Raw genomic sequence first — 15,388 nt, forward strand, 5'->3', positions numbered from 1 at the left:
TACGTCGACTGGAGGAAGTTTCAGCAAAAGCAGATAAGTACTAGTAGATAGAGTGTGCGTGAGAATGATTTTTGAGTGGTCGAGGTGGCTTGAATACGGGGAGAGATTTTGAATGAGAATTATTTGGATTTGCTCAACTTTGGAAATTGCTAGATGTGCAACATATTTCGATAATTTGCGAACATCAAGATTGTGTATATTTAAACAGCTTTCTTCGGTAGATTTTTAGCAGTCACTTAGTGCAAGAAATGCTTATGATTGACTGATGCAACTACTCATACGTTCATCAAATATTTATTATTTTGTCACTTGTCAATTCGTCAACGCTTGAGGTCTCGGGAGTGATTTTATACTAAGTGCTCGTAAAAAGTGTCCAGTGATTCAAAATGGCTTACGATCTCCGACATTTGTCCAAGAAAGAACGATTTTTAGGGAATTTACTAGAAAATTTGGAAGAATTCTTATTAGAGTACGACGATGTTCGAGATAAAGGGTCACTCCAACCACGGTTAACCAAACTGGAAGAGGCCTACGATACGTTTTGTGCAGTGCGGATTGAGATGGAATCTATTTTGGAAGATTTGGATTTGGCGAACGACGAAGACAACGACGACGATGAGGAACGTACAATGAAAAAAGAAACCCGCAATAAGGAAAACAAGAAAGTTTTCAAGCAATTCGTTAATCGGTATTTTGTAATAAAACAACAGTTGATGTCGAAGATGGAATCGATCCCTGCTCCACCAGTGCAACGAAGATCCTCTGTTTCCGACTTGCCTTGTCACACAAAGTATCCAGAGCTTACGCTACCAACCTTCTCCGGGAAACTTTCTGACTGGATTAATTTCAGAGACAACTTTCGTTCATTGATTCACGACAACGCGCAACTGAATGAAATGGACAAATTCAACTACCTTCGAACCTCCCTGAAAGATGATGCGCTGCTCCAGATTAATCAGATTCAAGTATCAGCGATTAACTACGGTCTAGCTTGGAGCACATTGGAATCGAAGTACGAGAACCATAAGCTTATAGCTCAAGAGCATATGAGAGCACTCTTTGCAGCACCTGTCATGCGGACAGAAAGTTTTGAAGGGTTGAATTCGTTGCTGACAACTTTCAAAACTAACCTCCAACAGTTGGAGAAGCTTGGCCAGAAAACCAACAGTTGGAACACTCTTTTGGCGTTTATGCTTTCGCAAAAGCTGGACGCAAAAACATACCGTATGTGGGAGACACACCATGCGTCTAAAACCGTGCCTTCTTATGAAGCCATGGTTGTGTTCTTGGAAACTCAATGTACAATTCTACAATCAACTGTCAGTCGAAGTGAGAATCATGACCAACTGAATCTCATTGCCCCAATCAGTCACAGTACCATTGCTTCGGAGAGATTGTGCATCATCTGCAGGAATGGACGGCATAGAGCAGAGCAATGCCAAACATTCTCGAGGATGAGGGTGATTGATCGTAAAGACTTGGTTCGTAGCATGGGATTATGCTTCAATTGCTTGAATTCCGAACATTTTGTCGCGGATTGTGGTCAACATTCCTGTGAAAAGTGTGGACAGCGTCATCACTATCTTTTGCATCCGTATTACTCACCTCACTTGAGCCGGTCGAACGTACAGAACTTTTATCAAGCCTCTCGAAGACCTCAACGCGCGAACAGTCGATCATACAGTGAACCTGATACACAACATACTCAATCCCGGATGAATAGAAATCAAATATCTCAAAACCCCCAATCTACACAACAGCCACCTCCCACAAACATGCCCTCCGTTAGTCACCACACTACTACTCTACTCAGTACACAACGACACACCCACACTGCAATTCTATCAACTGCTGTTGTTTTGCTGGTCGATAACAGCGGAAACAAAGTTTTGGCCCGAGCATTGTTAGACAATGGGTCTCAAATAAACATGATGACAGAGAATCTTTCGAAAAAGTTGAAATTTAAACGTTTTCGAGAAAGTTTGCCAGTGAAAGGTGTTGGAGGGTCCATTTGCGTATCGACAGAGTCTGTTAAAGCCCGTATTGAATCAAGCACATCATCGTATTGTATTGCCGAAATGAAATTCTTTGTTTTGCCTCGAATCACGGTGGATTTGCCCCAAAGAAGTTTTGATATAAACACCTGGAAACTACCGTCGTCTATCCACCTAGCAGATCCCATGTTCAATGAATCTAGCTCAGTTGATCTGGTCATAGGAGTCTCCACGTTTTATGATTTATTGTTAGCGGAGCAGATGAGGATCATCGACAGTGGTCCTATTTTACAAAACACCCAGTTGGGATGGATCGTAGCAGGAGAGCTTCCGGAAGCACCAATTATTTCTTACAGCGCAATCTCACCCGAAGTTTCCACTGATGGAAAAAGCCATCATTTAAAAAAGTTGTGTGTATTGGAGTCTCATCAAACGGAAAGCTCCTCGATGAAAGAGTCAACATATGGAGATGTTCTCGAAAGAACCGCTAATCGAGGAAAGTTGACTGCTCCACTCTCAAAAAGAATCGTGTTGATGAAAAATCTGATTCACGTAGTTTTGTTGATGGTTGCGGTCCATTTGCTTCATCTTTATGTTTGCACGACTGCAGTAATTGGAATAGTAAACATGTTTCTCCAAGAGCTTTACAAAGTAAAGTTTTCTTGTGATGAATCCTGTAAAAATGAACAGTTTAAGCTGAAGTTTAAAGACAAACTGCCAGAATTCCACAAGTTTTCGATTCTTCGGATAACATTTCAACATAAAGACGTGAGAGTATGCGAAATCCATGAATTAGACGACAATGATGGAAGGACCCACAACCCTACGCAGTCAGACACAGTTCGAAATCTACCAGAAACGCTAGAATTCTTGAACAGCCGTTGGAATAAAACAAAGTATTTAACGCCCCCGTGAGGGGCACTATTGGCACTGGCGGCATATGTTACCGTAATTGCCAGGGGGCCGATAATTCAGTTACGTTCAACCCCACCTTTTTGTTTGCGGAACCTATATTGTTTTTCCTCCGTCAGGGTTGTACATCGCACCGTTCATTCTCGGGGTTCATTATTGTCAACATGTTGAAAGCTACGCCATATCGTCATCGTTATCTCCATCATTTTCTACATCATTCGTTTGTGGTTTTGCTGATTAAAATAAGTATTTTACGCCCCCATGAGGGGCATTATTGGCACTGGCAGCGCATCAGCTGTTTTGCCAGGGGGCCAAGCGTTAAGTTACGTTTTCACCCTATGTTTCTATTTGCGAAACCTACAGTGTTTCTCCTTCACCAGGATTTATGTACTACATCGTTTGCCTAAGATGACCAGGATGATTCCTTCTCGAAATTGTCCATTATGATCATGAATCCACTGAGACCAGACCGGATCAGAGAGCTTATGGAGGTCAAATTTCACCGTCAGATAAGTATGCCCCCAATAGGGGCGCAAAAGGCTAGGAGCGGCATGCTAGCCGTGAATGCCAGGGGGCGAAGCAAAAGTTATGTTTTTTTCCATTTTCAAAAAGTAGAAGAAACTGTCATATTATTTCGTTCAACAGAGATCCATGAAATCTGATCAACACATTCATCGGCTGTATGAAGTTCATCTAAATTATAAGTAATCCGGCCCCAACAGGGCATTTTGGCAGCTAGCGACATTTTCTGTCGTAATTGTCAGGGGCCGAACCATAAGTTAAGTTCTATCATCTAAGAAATTTGTGCGGAACTCACTCGGATTCCTTCTGATTTATAGGAACGCCTTGGAATATCGACTGTCTGAACACTCTGAGTATCATCAGCCCCCGAGAGGGGCGTACTATGGCTTATGACGAAGGTTGTTCTTTGTTAATGCCTGGGGGCCACGGCGCAAGTTACGTGCATTTTAAAGTTAATCGACCTAGAATCAACCATGTCTATCTCTAGCAGGAAACATACATGCACCTGGTGGTCCATCGCAGTTGATGGTTGATTGTTCGTTGAGAGGTGTCTACGGTGTTTAATCAGCCTATTCCAACCTGCCGCCATCGTCAGCTGATTCAGCGCAACGCTTGTTCTAACTGATCAACACTAGCCTGTCCAAGGACTTGGAAGTCTATAGCAACCTCTGGTGTCGAACTCCAAGATGTCAGTGCTGAAACTGAAATAATCCTGCTAGTTTTCTTGAACTTCGTTATGATTTTGTATTGAGTGAACTCAAGGCGGGCGGTATGTTAACGCCAAAACCAACAGCGCGGGCCAGCAGAAAATCTTTCCCACTTTCTTACATCACTAGCAACGAATACGCTATATCCCTGCCACACGCATCGTCAGTGATCATGTTGTGCGTGTATGCAATAGTATTCCCAATTAGTGTGGGCAACGGAATGAGCGATAGTCGTCTAGATTGGCTATTGCGAGCTGCTGTTAGCCAAAACAATAGCACCTAAGTTAGAAGCAATAAACCACGGTATCGAGCAGTCGTTTTGATATACAGTCCACTTCTATGTCTATCGTTTAGTGTTGGATCAATTGAAAATATAATTGTTCCCCCGTGACCGCATCACAATATCGCGTAGTGTCTAAAATTATCTTGCGAACATCCTGAAAGCCTGGGAACTTTCGTGGGTTAACCGGACCAGCGAACTCTTGAGGATTGGCCTCAACAGTCATTTTTGTCATTTTTGTCATTTTTGTCATTTTTGTCATTTTTGTCATTTTTGTCATTTTTGTCATTTTTGTCATTTTTGTCATTTTTGTCATTTTTGTCATTTTTGTCATTTTTGTCATTTTTTTCATTTTTATCATTTTTGTCATTTTTGTCATTTTTGTCATTTTTGTCATTTTTGTCATTTTTGTCATTTTTGTCATTTTTGTCATTTTTGTCATTTTTGTCATTTTTGTCATTTTTTTTTCATTTTTGTCATTTTTGTCATTTTTGTCATTTTTGTCATTTTTGTCATTTTTGTCATTTTTGTCATTTTTGTCATTTTTGTCATTTTTGTCATTTTTGTCATTTTTGTCATTTTTGTCATTTTTGTCATTTTTGTCATTTTTGTCATTTTTGTCATTTTTGTCATTTTTGTCATTTTTGTCATTTTTGTCATTTTTGTCATTTTTGTCATTTTTGTCATTTTTGTCATTTTTGTCATTTTTGTCATTTTTGTCATTTTTGTCATTTTTGTCATTTTTGTCATTTTTGTCATTTTTGTCATTTTTGTCATTTTTGTCATTTTTGTCATTTTTGTCATTTTTGTCATTTTTGTCATTTTTGTCATTTTTGTCATTTTTGTCATTTTTGTCATTTTTGTCATTTTTGTCATTTTTGTCATTTTTGTCATTTTTGTCATTTTTGTCATTTTTGTCATTTTTGTCATTTTTGTCATTTTTGTCATTTTTGTCATTTTTGTCATTTTTGTCATTTTTGTCATTTTTGTCATTTTTGTCATTTTTGTCATTTTTGTCATTTTTGTCATTTTTGTCATTTTTGTCATTTTTGTCATTTTTGTCATTTTTGTCATTTTTGTCATTTTTGTCATTTTTGTCATTTTTGTCATTTTTGTCATTTTTGTCATTTTTGTCATTTTTGTCATTTTTGTCATTTTTGTCATTTTTGTCATTTTGTCATTTTTGTCATTTTTGTCATTTTTGTCATTTTTGTCATTTTTGTCATTTTTGTCATTTTTGTCATTTTTGTCATTTTTGTCATTTTTGTCATTTTTGTCATTTTTGTCATTTTTGTCATTTTTGTCATTTTTGTCATTTTTGTCATTTTTGTCATTTTTGTCATTTTTGTCATTTTTGTCATTTTTGTCATTTTTGTCATTTTTGTCATTTTTGTCATTTTTGTCATTTTTGTCATTTTTGTCATTTTTGTCATTTTTGTCATTTTTGTCATTTTTGTCATTTTTGTCATTTTTGTCATTTTTGTCATTTTTGTCATTTTTGTCATTTTTGTCATTTTTGTCATTTTTGTCATTTTTGTCATTTTCGTCATTTTTGTTATTTTTGTCATTTTTGTCATTTTTCTCATTTTTCTCATTTTTCTCATTTTTGTCATTTTTGTCATTTTTGTCATTTTTGTCATTTTTGTCATTTTTGTCATTTTTGTCATTTTTGTCATTTTTGTCATTTTTGTCATTTTTGTCATTTTTGTCATTTTTGTCATTTTTGTCATTTTTGTCATTTTTGTCATTTTTGTCATCTTTGTCATTTTTGTCATTTTTGTCATTTTTGTCATTTTTTTTTTCATTTTTGTCATTTTTGTCATTTTTGTCATTTTTGTCATTTTTGTCATTTTTGTCATTTTTGTCATTTTTGTCATTTTTGTCATTTTTGTCATTTTTGTCATTTTTGTCATTTTTTTCATTTTTATCATTTTTGTCATTTTTGTCATTTTTGTCATTTTTGTCATTTTTGTCATTTTTGTCATTTTTGTCATTTTTGTCATTTTTGTCATTTTTGTCATTTTTTTTTCATTTTTGTCATTTTTGTCATTTTTGTCATTTTTGTCATTTTTGTCATTTTTGTCATTTTTGTCATTTTTGTCATTTTTGTCATTTTTGTCATTTTTGTCATTTTTGTCATTTTTGTCATTTTTGTCATTTTTGTCATTTTTGTCATTTTTGTCATTTTTGTCATTTTTGTCATTTTTGTCATTTTTGTCATTTTTGTCATTTTTGTCATTTTTGTCATTTTTGTCATTTTTGTCATTTTTGTCATTTTTGTCATTTTTGTCATTTTTGTCATTTTTGTCATTTTTGTCATTTTTGTCATTTTTGTCATTTTTGTCATTTTTGTCATTTTTGTCATTTTTGTCATTTTTGTCATTTTTGTCATTTTTGTCATTTTTGTCATTTTTGTCATTTTTGTCATTTTTGTCATTTTTGTCATTTTTGTCATTTTTGTCATTTTTGTCATTTTTGTCATTTTTGTCATTTTTGTCATTTTTGTCATTTTTGTCATTTTTGTCATTTTTGTCATTTTTGTCATTTTTGTCATTTTTGTCATTTTTGTCATTTTTGTCATTTTTGTCATTTTTGTCATTTTTGTCATTTTTGTCATTTTTGTCATTTTTGTCATTTTTGTCATTTTTGTCATTTTTGTCATTTTTGTCATTTTTGTCATTTTTGTCATTTTTGTCATTTTTGTCATTTTTGTCATTTTTGTCATTTTTGTCATTTTTGTCATTTTTGTCATTTTTGTCATTTTTGTCATTTTTGTCATTTTTGTCATTTTTGTCATTTTTGTCATTTTTGTCATTTTTGTCATTTTTGTCATTTTTGTCATTTTTGTCATTTTTGTCATTTTTGTCATTTTTGTCATTTTTGTCATTTTTGTCATTTTTGTCATTTTTGTCATTTTTGTCATTTTTGTCATTTTTGTCATTTTTGTCATTTTTGTCATTTTTGTCATTTTTGTCATTTTTGTCATTTTTGTCATTTTTGTCATTTTTGTCATTTTTGTCATTTTTGTCATTTTTGTCATTTTTGTCATTTTTTTTTTCATTTTTGTCATTTTTGTCATTTTTGTCATTTTTGTCATTTTTGTCATTTTTGTCATTTTTGTCATTTTTGTCATTTTTGTCATTTTTGTCATTTTTGTCATTTTTGTCATTTTTGTCATTTTTGTCATTTTTGTCATTTTTGTCATTTTTGTCATTTTTGTCATTTTTGTCATTTTTGTCATTTTTGTCATTTTTGTCATTTTTGTCATTTTTGTCATTTTTGTCATTTTTGTCATTTTTGTCATTTTTGTCATTTTTGTCATTTTTGTCATTTTTGTCATTTTTGTCATTTTTGTCATTTTTGTCATTTTTGTCATTTTTGTCATTTTTGTCATTTTTGTCATTTTTGTCATTTTTGTCATTTTTGTCATTTTTGTCATTTTTGTCATTTTTGTCATTTTTGTCATTTTTGTCATTTTTGTCATTTTTGTCATTTTTGTCATTTTTGTCATTTTTGTCATTTTTGTCATTTTTGTCATTTTTGTCATTTTTGTCATTTTTGTCATTTTTGTCATTTTTGTCATTTTTGTCATTTTTGTCATTTTTGTCATTTTTGTTATTTTTGTCATTTTTGTCATTTTTGTCATTTTTGTCATTTTTGTCATTTTTGTCATTTTTGTCATTTTTGTCATTTTTGTCATTTTTGTCATGTTTGTCATTTTTGTCATTTTTGTCATTTTTGTCATTTTTGTCATTTTTGTCATTTTTGTCATTTTTGTCATTTTTGTCATTTTTGTCATTTTTGTCATTTTTGTCATTTTTGTCATTTTTGTCATTTTTGTCATTTTTGTCATTTTTGTCATTTTTGTCATTTTTGTCATTTTTATCATTTTTGTCATTTTTGTCATTTTTGTCATTTTTGTCATTTTTGTCATTTTTGTCATTTTTGTCATTTTCGTCATTTTTGTTATTTTTGTCATTTTTGTCATTTTTGTCATTTTTGTCATTTTTGTCATTTTTGTCATTTTTGTCATTTTTGTCATTTTTGTCATTTTTATCATTTTTGTCATTTTTGTCATTTTTGTCATTTTTGTCATTTTTGTCATTTTTGTCATTTTTGTCATTTTTGTCATTTTTGTCATTTTTGTCATTTTTGCCATTTTTCTCATTTTTGTCATTTTTGTCATTTTTGTCATTTTTGTCATTTTTGTCATTTTTGTCATTTTTGTCATTTTTGTCATTTTTGTCATTTTTGTCATTTTTGTCATTTTTGTCATTTTTGTCATTTTTGTCATTTTTGTCATTTTTGTCATTTTTGTCATTTTTGTCATTTTTGTCATTTTTGTCATTTTTGTCATTTTTGTCATTTTTGTCATTTTTGTCATTTTTGTCATTTTTGTCATTTTTGTCATTTTTGTCATTTTTCTCATTTTTGTCATTTTTGTCATTTTTGTCATTTTTGTCATTTTTGTCATTTTTGTCATTTTTGTCATTTTTGTCATTTTTGTCATTTTTGTCATTTTTGTCATTTTTGTCATTTTTGTCATTTTCGTCATTTTTGTCATTTTTGTCATTTTTGTCATTTTTGTCATTTTTGTCATTTTTGTCATTTTTGTCATTTTTGTCATTTTTGTCATTTTTGTCATTTTTGTCATTTTTGTCATTTTTGTCATTTTTGTTATTTTTGTTATTTCTATCATTTTTGTAATTTTTGTCATTTTTGTAATTTTTGTAATTTTTGTCATTTTTGTCATTTTTGTCATTTTTGTCATTTTTGTCATTTTTGTCATTTTTGTCATTTTTATCATTTTTGTCATTTTTGTCATTTTTGTCATTTTTGTCATTTTTGTCATTTTTGTCATTTTTGTCATTTTTGTCATTTTTGTCATTTTGGTCATTTTTGTCATTTTGGTCATTTTTGTCATTTTTGTCATTTTTGTCATTTTTGTCATTTTTGTCATTTTTGTCATTTTTGTCATTTTTGTCATTTTTGTCATTTTTGTCATTTTTGTCATTTTTGTCATTTTTGTCATTTTTGTCATTTTTGTCATTTTTGTCATTTTTGTCATTTTTGTCATTTTTGTCATTTTTGTCATTTTTGTCATTTTTGTCATTTTTGTCATTTTTGTCATTTTTGTCATTTTTGTCATTTTTGTCATTTTTGTCATTTTTGTCATTTTTGTCATTTTTGTCATTTTTGTCATTTTTGTCATTTTTGTCATTTTTGTCATTTTTGTCATTTTTGTCATTTTTGTCATTTTTGTCATTTTTGTCATTTTTGTCATTTTTGTCATTTTTGTCATTTTTGTCATTTTTGTCATTTTTGTCATTTTTGTCATTTTTGTCATTTTTGTCATTTTTGTCATTTTTGTCATTTTTGTCATTTTTGTCATTTTTGTCATTTTTGTCATTTTTGTCATTTTTGTCATTTTTGTCATTTTTGTCATTTTTGTCATTTTTGTCATTTTTGTCATTTTTGTCATTTTTGTCATTTTTGTCATTTTTGTCATTTTTGTCATTTTTGTCATTTTTGTCATTTTTGTCATTTTTGTCATTTTTGTCATTTTTGTCATTTTTGTCATTTTTGTCATTTTTGTCATTTTTGTCATTTTTGTCATTTTTGTCATTTTTGTCATTTTTGTCATTTTTGTCATTTTTGTCATTTTTGTCATTTTTGTCATTTTTGTCATTTTTGTCATTTTTGTCATTTTTGTCATTTTTGTCATTTTTGTCATTTTTGTCATTTTTGTCATTTTTGTCATTTTTGTCATTTTTGTCATTTTTGTCATTTTTGTCATTTTTTTGTCATTTTTGTCATTTTTGTCATTTTTGTCATTTTTGTCATTTTTGTCATTTTTGTCATTTTTGTCATTTTTGTCATTTTTGTCATTTTTGTCATTTTTGTCATTTTTGTCATTTTTGTCATTTTTGTCATTTTTGTCATTTTTGTCATTTTTGTCATTTTTGTCATTTTTGTCATTTTTGTCATTTTTGTCATTTTTGTCATTTTTGTCATTTTTGTCATTTTTGTCATTTTTGTCATTTTTGTCATTTTTGTCATTTTTGTCATTTTTGTCATTTTTGTCATTTTTGTCATTTTTGTCATTTTTGTCATTTTTGTCATTTTTGTCATTTTTGTCATTTTTGTCATTTTTGTCATTTTTGTCATTTTTGTCATTTTTGTCATTTTGGTCATTTTGGTCATTTTTGTCATTTTTGTCATTTTTGTCATTTTTGTCATTTTTGTCATTTTTGTCATTTTTGTCATTTTTGTCATTTTTGTCATTTTTGTCATTTTTGTCATTTTTGTCATTTTTGTCATTTTTGTCATTTTTGTCATTTTTGTCATTTTTGTCATTTTTGTCATTTTTGTCATTTTTGTCATTTTTGTCATTTTTGTCATTTTTTTTTTCATTTTTGTCATTTTTGTCATTTTTGTCATTTTTGTCATTTTTGTCATTTTTGTCATTTTTGTCATTTTTGTCATTTTTGTCATTTTTGTCATTTTTGTCATTTTTGTCATTTTTGTCATTTTTGTCATTTTTGTCATTTTTGTCATTTTTGTCATTTTTGTCATTTTTGTCATTTTTGTCATTTTTGTCATTTTTGTCATTTTTGTCATTTTTGTCATTTTTGTCATTTTTGTCATTTTTGTCATTTTTGTCATTTTTGTCATTTTTGTCATTTTTGTCATTTTTGTCATTTTTGTCATTTTTGTCATTTTTGTCATTTTTGTCATTTTTGTCATTTTTGTCATTTTTGTCATTTTTGTCATTTTTGTCATTTTTGTCATTTTTGTCATTTTTGTCATTTTTGTCATTTTTGTCATTTTTGTCATTTTTGTCATTTTTGTCATTTTTGTCATTTTTGTCATGTTTGTCATGTTTGTCATTTTCGTCATTTTTGTCATTTTTGTCATTTTTGTCATTTTTGTCATTTTTGTCATTTTTGTCATTTTTGTCATTTTTGTCATTTTTGTCATTTTTGTCATTTTTGTCATTTTTGTCATTTTTGTCATTTTTGTCATTTTTGTCATTTTTGTCATTTTTGTAATTTTTGTCATTTTTGTTATTTTTGTCATTTTTGTCATTTTTGTCATTTTTGTCATTTTTGTCATTTTTGTCATTTTTGTCATTTTTGTCATTTTTGTCATTTTCGTCATTTTTGTTATTTTTGTCATTTTTGTCATTTTTGTCATTTTTGCCATTTTTGTCATTTTTGTCATTTTTGTCATTTTTGTCATTTTTGTCATTTTTGTCATTTTTGTCATTTTTGTCATTTTTGTCATTTTTGTCATTTTTGTCATTTTTGTCATTTTTGTCATTTTTGTCATTTTTGTCATTTTTGTCATTTTTGTCATTTTTGTCATTTTTGTCATTTTTGTCATTTTTGTCATTTTTGTCATTTTTGTCATTTTTGTCATTTTTCTCATTTTTCTCATTTTTGTCATTTTTCTCATTTTTGTCATTTTTGTCATTTTTGTCATTTTTGTCATTTTTGTCATTTTTGTCATTTTTGTCATTTTTGTCATTTTTGTCATTTTTGTCATTTTTGTCATTTTTGTCATTTTTGTCATTTTTGTCATTTTTGTCATTTTTGTCATTTTTGTCATTTTTGTCATTTTTGTCATTTTTGTCATTTTTGTCATTTTTGTCATTTTTGTCATTTTTGTCATTTTTGTCATTTTTGTCATTTTTGTCATTTTTGTCATTTTTGTCATTTTTGTCATTTTTGTCATTTTTGTCATTTTTGTCATTTTTGTCATTTTTGTCATTTTTGTCATTTTTGTCATTTTTGTCATTTTTGTCATTTTTGTCATTTTTGTCATTTTTGTCATTTTTGTCATCTTTGTTATTTTTGTTATTTCTATCATTTTTGTAATTTTTGTCATTTTTGTAATTTTTGTAATTTTTGTAATTTTTGTAATTTTTGTAATTTTTGTAATTTTTGTCATTTTTGTCATTTTTGTCATTTTTGTCATTTTTATCATTTTTGTCATTTTTGTCATTTTTGTCATTTTTGTCATTTTTGTCATTTTTGTCATTTTTGTCATTTTGGTCATTTTTGTCATTTTGGTCATTTTTGTCATTTTGGTCATTTTTGTCATTTTTGTCATTTTTGTCATTTTTGTCATTTTTGTCATTTTTGTCATTTTTGTCATTTTTGTCATTTTTGTCATTTTTGTCATTTTTGTCATTTTTGTCATTTTTGTCATTTTTGTCATTTTTGTCATTTTTGTCATTTTTGTCATTTTTGTCATTTTTGTCATTTTTGTCATTTTTGTCATTTTTGTCATTTTTGTCATTTTTGTCATTTTTGTCATTTTTGTCATTTTTGTCATTTTTGTCATTTTTGTCATTTTTGTCATTTTTGTCATTTTTGTCATTTTTGTCATTTTTGTCATTTTTGTCATTTTTGTCATTTTTGTCATTTTTGTCATTTTTGTCATTTTTGTCATTTTTGTCATTTTTGTCATTTTTGTCATTTTTGTCATTTTTGTCATTTTTGTCATTTTTGTCATTTTTGTCATTTTTGTCATTTTTGTCATTTTTGTCATTTTTGTCATTTTTGTCATTTTTGTCATTTTTGTCATTTTTGTCATTTTTGTCATTTTTGTCATTTTTGTCATTTTTGTCATTTTTGTCATTTTTGTCATTTTTGTCATTTTTGTCATTTTTGTCATTTTGTCATTTTTGTCATTTTTGTCATTTTTGTCATTTTTGTCATTTTTGTCATTTTTGTCATTTTTGTCATTTTTGTCATTTTTGTCATTTTTGTCATTTTTGTCATTTTTGTCATTTTTGTCATTTTTGTCATTTTTGTCATTTTTGTCATTTTTGTCATTTTTGTCATTTTTGTCATTTTTGTCATTTTTGTCATTTTTGTCATTTTTGTCATTTTTGTCATTTTTGTCATTTTTGTCATTTTTGTCATTTTTGTCATTTTTGTCATTTTTGTCATTTTTGTCATTTTTGTCATTTTTGTCATTTTTGTCATTTTTGTCATTTTTGTCATTTTTGTCATTTTTGTCATTTTTGTCATTTTTGTCATTTTTGTCATTTTTGTCATTTTTGTCATTTTTGTCATTTTTGTCATTTTTGTCATTTTTGTCATTTTTGTCATTTTTGTCATTTTTGTCATTTTTGTCATTTTTGTCATTTTTGTCATTTTTGTCATTTTTGTCATTTTTGTCATTTTTGTCATTTTTGTCATTTTTGTCATTTTTGTCATTTTTGTCATTTTTGTCATTTTTGTCATTTTTGTCATTTTTGTCATTTTTGTCATTTTTGTCATTTTTGTCATTTTTGTCATTTTTGTCATTTTTGTCATTTTTGTCATTTTTGTCATTTTTGTCATTTTTGTCATTTTTGTCATTTTTGTCATTTTTGTCATTTTTGTCATTTTTGTCATTTTTGTCATTTTTGTCATTTTTGTCATTTTTGTCATTTTTGTCATTTTTGTCATTTTTGTCATTTTTGTCATTTTTGTCATTTTTGTCATTTTTGTCATTTTTGTCATTTTTGTCATTTTTGTCATTTTTGTCATTTTTGTCATTTTTGTCATTTTTGTCATTTTTGTCATTTTTGTCATTTTTGTCATTTTTGTCATTTTTGTCATTTTTGTCATTTTTTGTCATTTTTGTCATTTTTGTCATTTTTGTCATTTTTGTCATTTTTGTCATTTTTGTCATTTTTGTCATTTTTGTCATTTTTGTCATTTTTGTCATTTTTGTCATTTTTGTCATTTTTGTCATTTTTGTCATTTTTGTCATTTTTGTCATTTTTGTCATTTTTGTCATTTTTGTCATTTTTGTCATTTTTGTCATTTTTGTCATTTTTGTCATTTTTGTCATTTTTGTCATTTTTGTCATTTTTGTCATTTTTGTCATTTTTGTCATTTTTGTCATTTTTGTCATTTTTGTCTTTTTTGTCATTTTTGTCATTTTTTTTTTTTTTTGTAACTTCATTCATTTTTCATCATTTTATTTTTAATTTTTTATATTTTTTGAATTTAAATACTCTTAGAATTTGTTCACCAAAATGAACCCAATATTCTTCAAAAGCACGGTTCAAAAGGACTTTAATTAATTCCCTCTAAGAATGAAGGCTTCTCTCTTCCAAAGTGTTTCTTTTTCCATAAATTAATACCGTCAAATACCGAAATCCGGAAAAATTCAATTCCTCTTTCCGGCCTGTAAGAATGAAAGACAGCGCGCGTTGCTAGACACTCTGTCAGTTGCACATTAATTCGAGCACACGAAATCTGGTCGCTTTTTCTATTGTTTTTCCGCTGCCAATTTTCCCAGTCACGTCCCATCATTCAGATTCTACGTTCATACTCAAACCTACATACATAAGTACTCGCAAAAGGACGGAGTTCCGTATCTACTTCAAGTACTTTTCGCGTGTCAGAGTTTCAATTAAATTCGCAATTTGGCCATAATCAAATCGGAACGTTGGATGTCAAAAAAGGTGCTAACGGATTTTGCGCTGCTCGATGTTGTGAGTTGTTCGTTCCTGGTTTTTTTCTGTGTTTTTTTTTTTTGGTCGTTTCCGTTTAGTTAGCCCAAGAGCTGTCCATTTGTTATTTTGCCTTTTTTGTGTTTGGCTCAACTCTTGGTTCATGACAAGCGAGGAATATTTAACTTCTGCTTTTTGATTCAGCTGTCATTGGTGAAGGTTTGTTTGGATGGAAGTCATTCCGTTTTTAATCAACTTTCAATGGAAAAATCATTCAATTATCTTTGTTGCAGGAAAATGAATTCAGCTTTTGATAAATTGTTTTGATGATATCTTGATGAGAAGCAAAGGGTGCGTCACATCAAATTGCATCAGGAAAAAAACGTTGTAAATATGAATAAATAATGGTAAATAGTTTTGTATTGATTGTAATATAATTAAGATACTTATCTTCTAATATATAAAGATGAGTTGGACTATATATGTTTGTTTGTTTGTATGCACCTTATACAAA

General features: G+C 29.1%; 1 protein-coding gene across 1 annotated transcript; it reads left to right on the forward strand.

Annotated features, from left to right (window-relative positions):
* Positions 1-386: 386 nt before the first annotated feature.
* LOC129743452 (uncharacterized) lies at positions 387-4,418 on the forward strand. Its single transcript, XM_055735488.1, has 2 exons — positions 387-2,494; positions 4,265-4,418. The coding sequence occupies exons 1-2, from the start codon at positions 387-389 to the stop codon at positions 4,416-4,418; spliced, it is 2,262 nt and encodes a 753-aa protein (XP_055591463.1).
* Positions 4,419-15,388: the final 10,970 nt, after the last annotated feature.

Source organism: Uranotaenia lowii, chromosome 2 (genome assembly GCF_029784155.1).
Source record: "Uranotaenia lowii strain MFRU-FL chromosome 2, ASM2978415v1, whole genome shotgun sequence".
Classification (NCBI taxonomy): Eukaryota; Metazoa; Arthropoda; class Insecta; order Diptera; family Culicidae; genus Uranotaenia; species Uranotaenia lowii.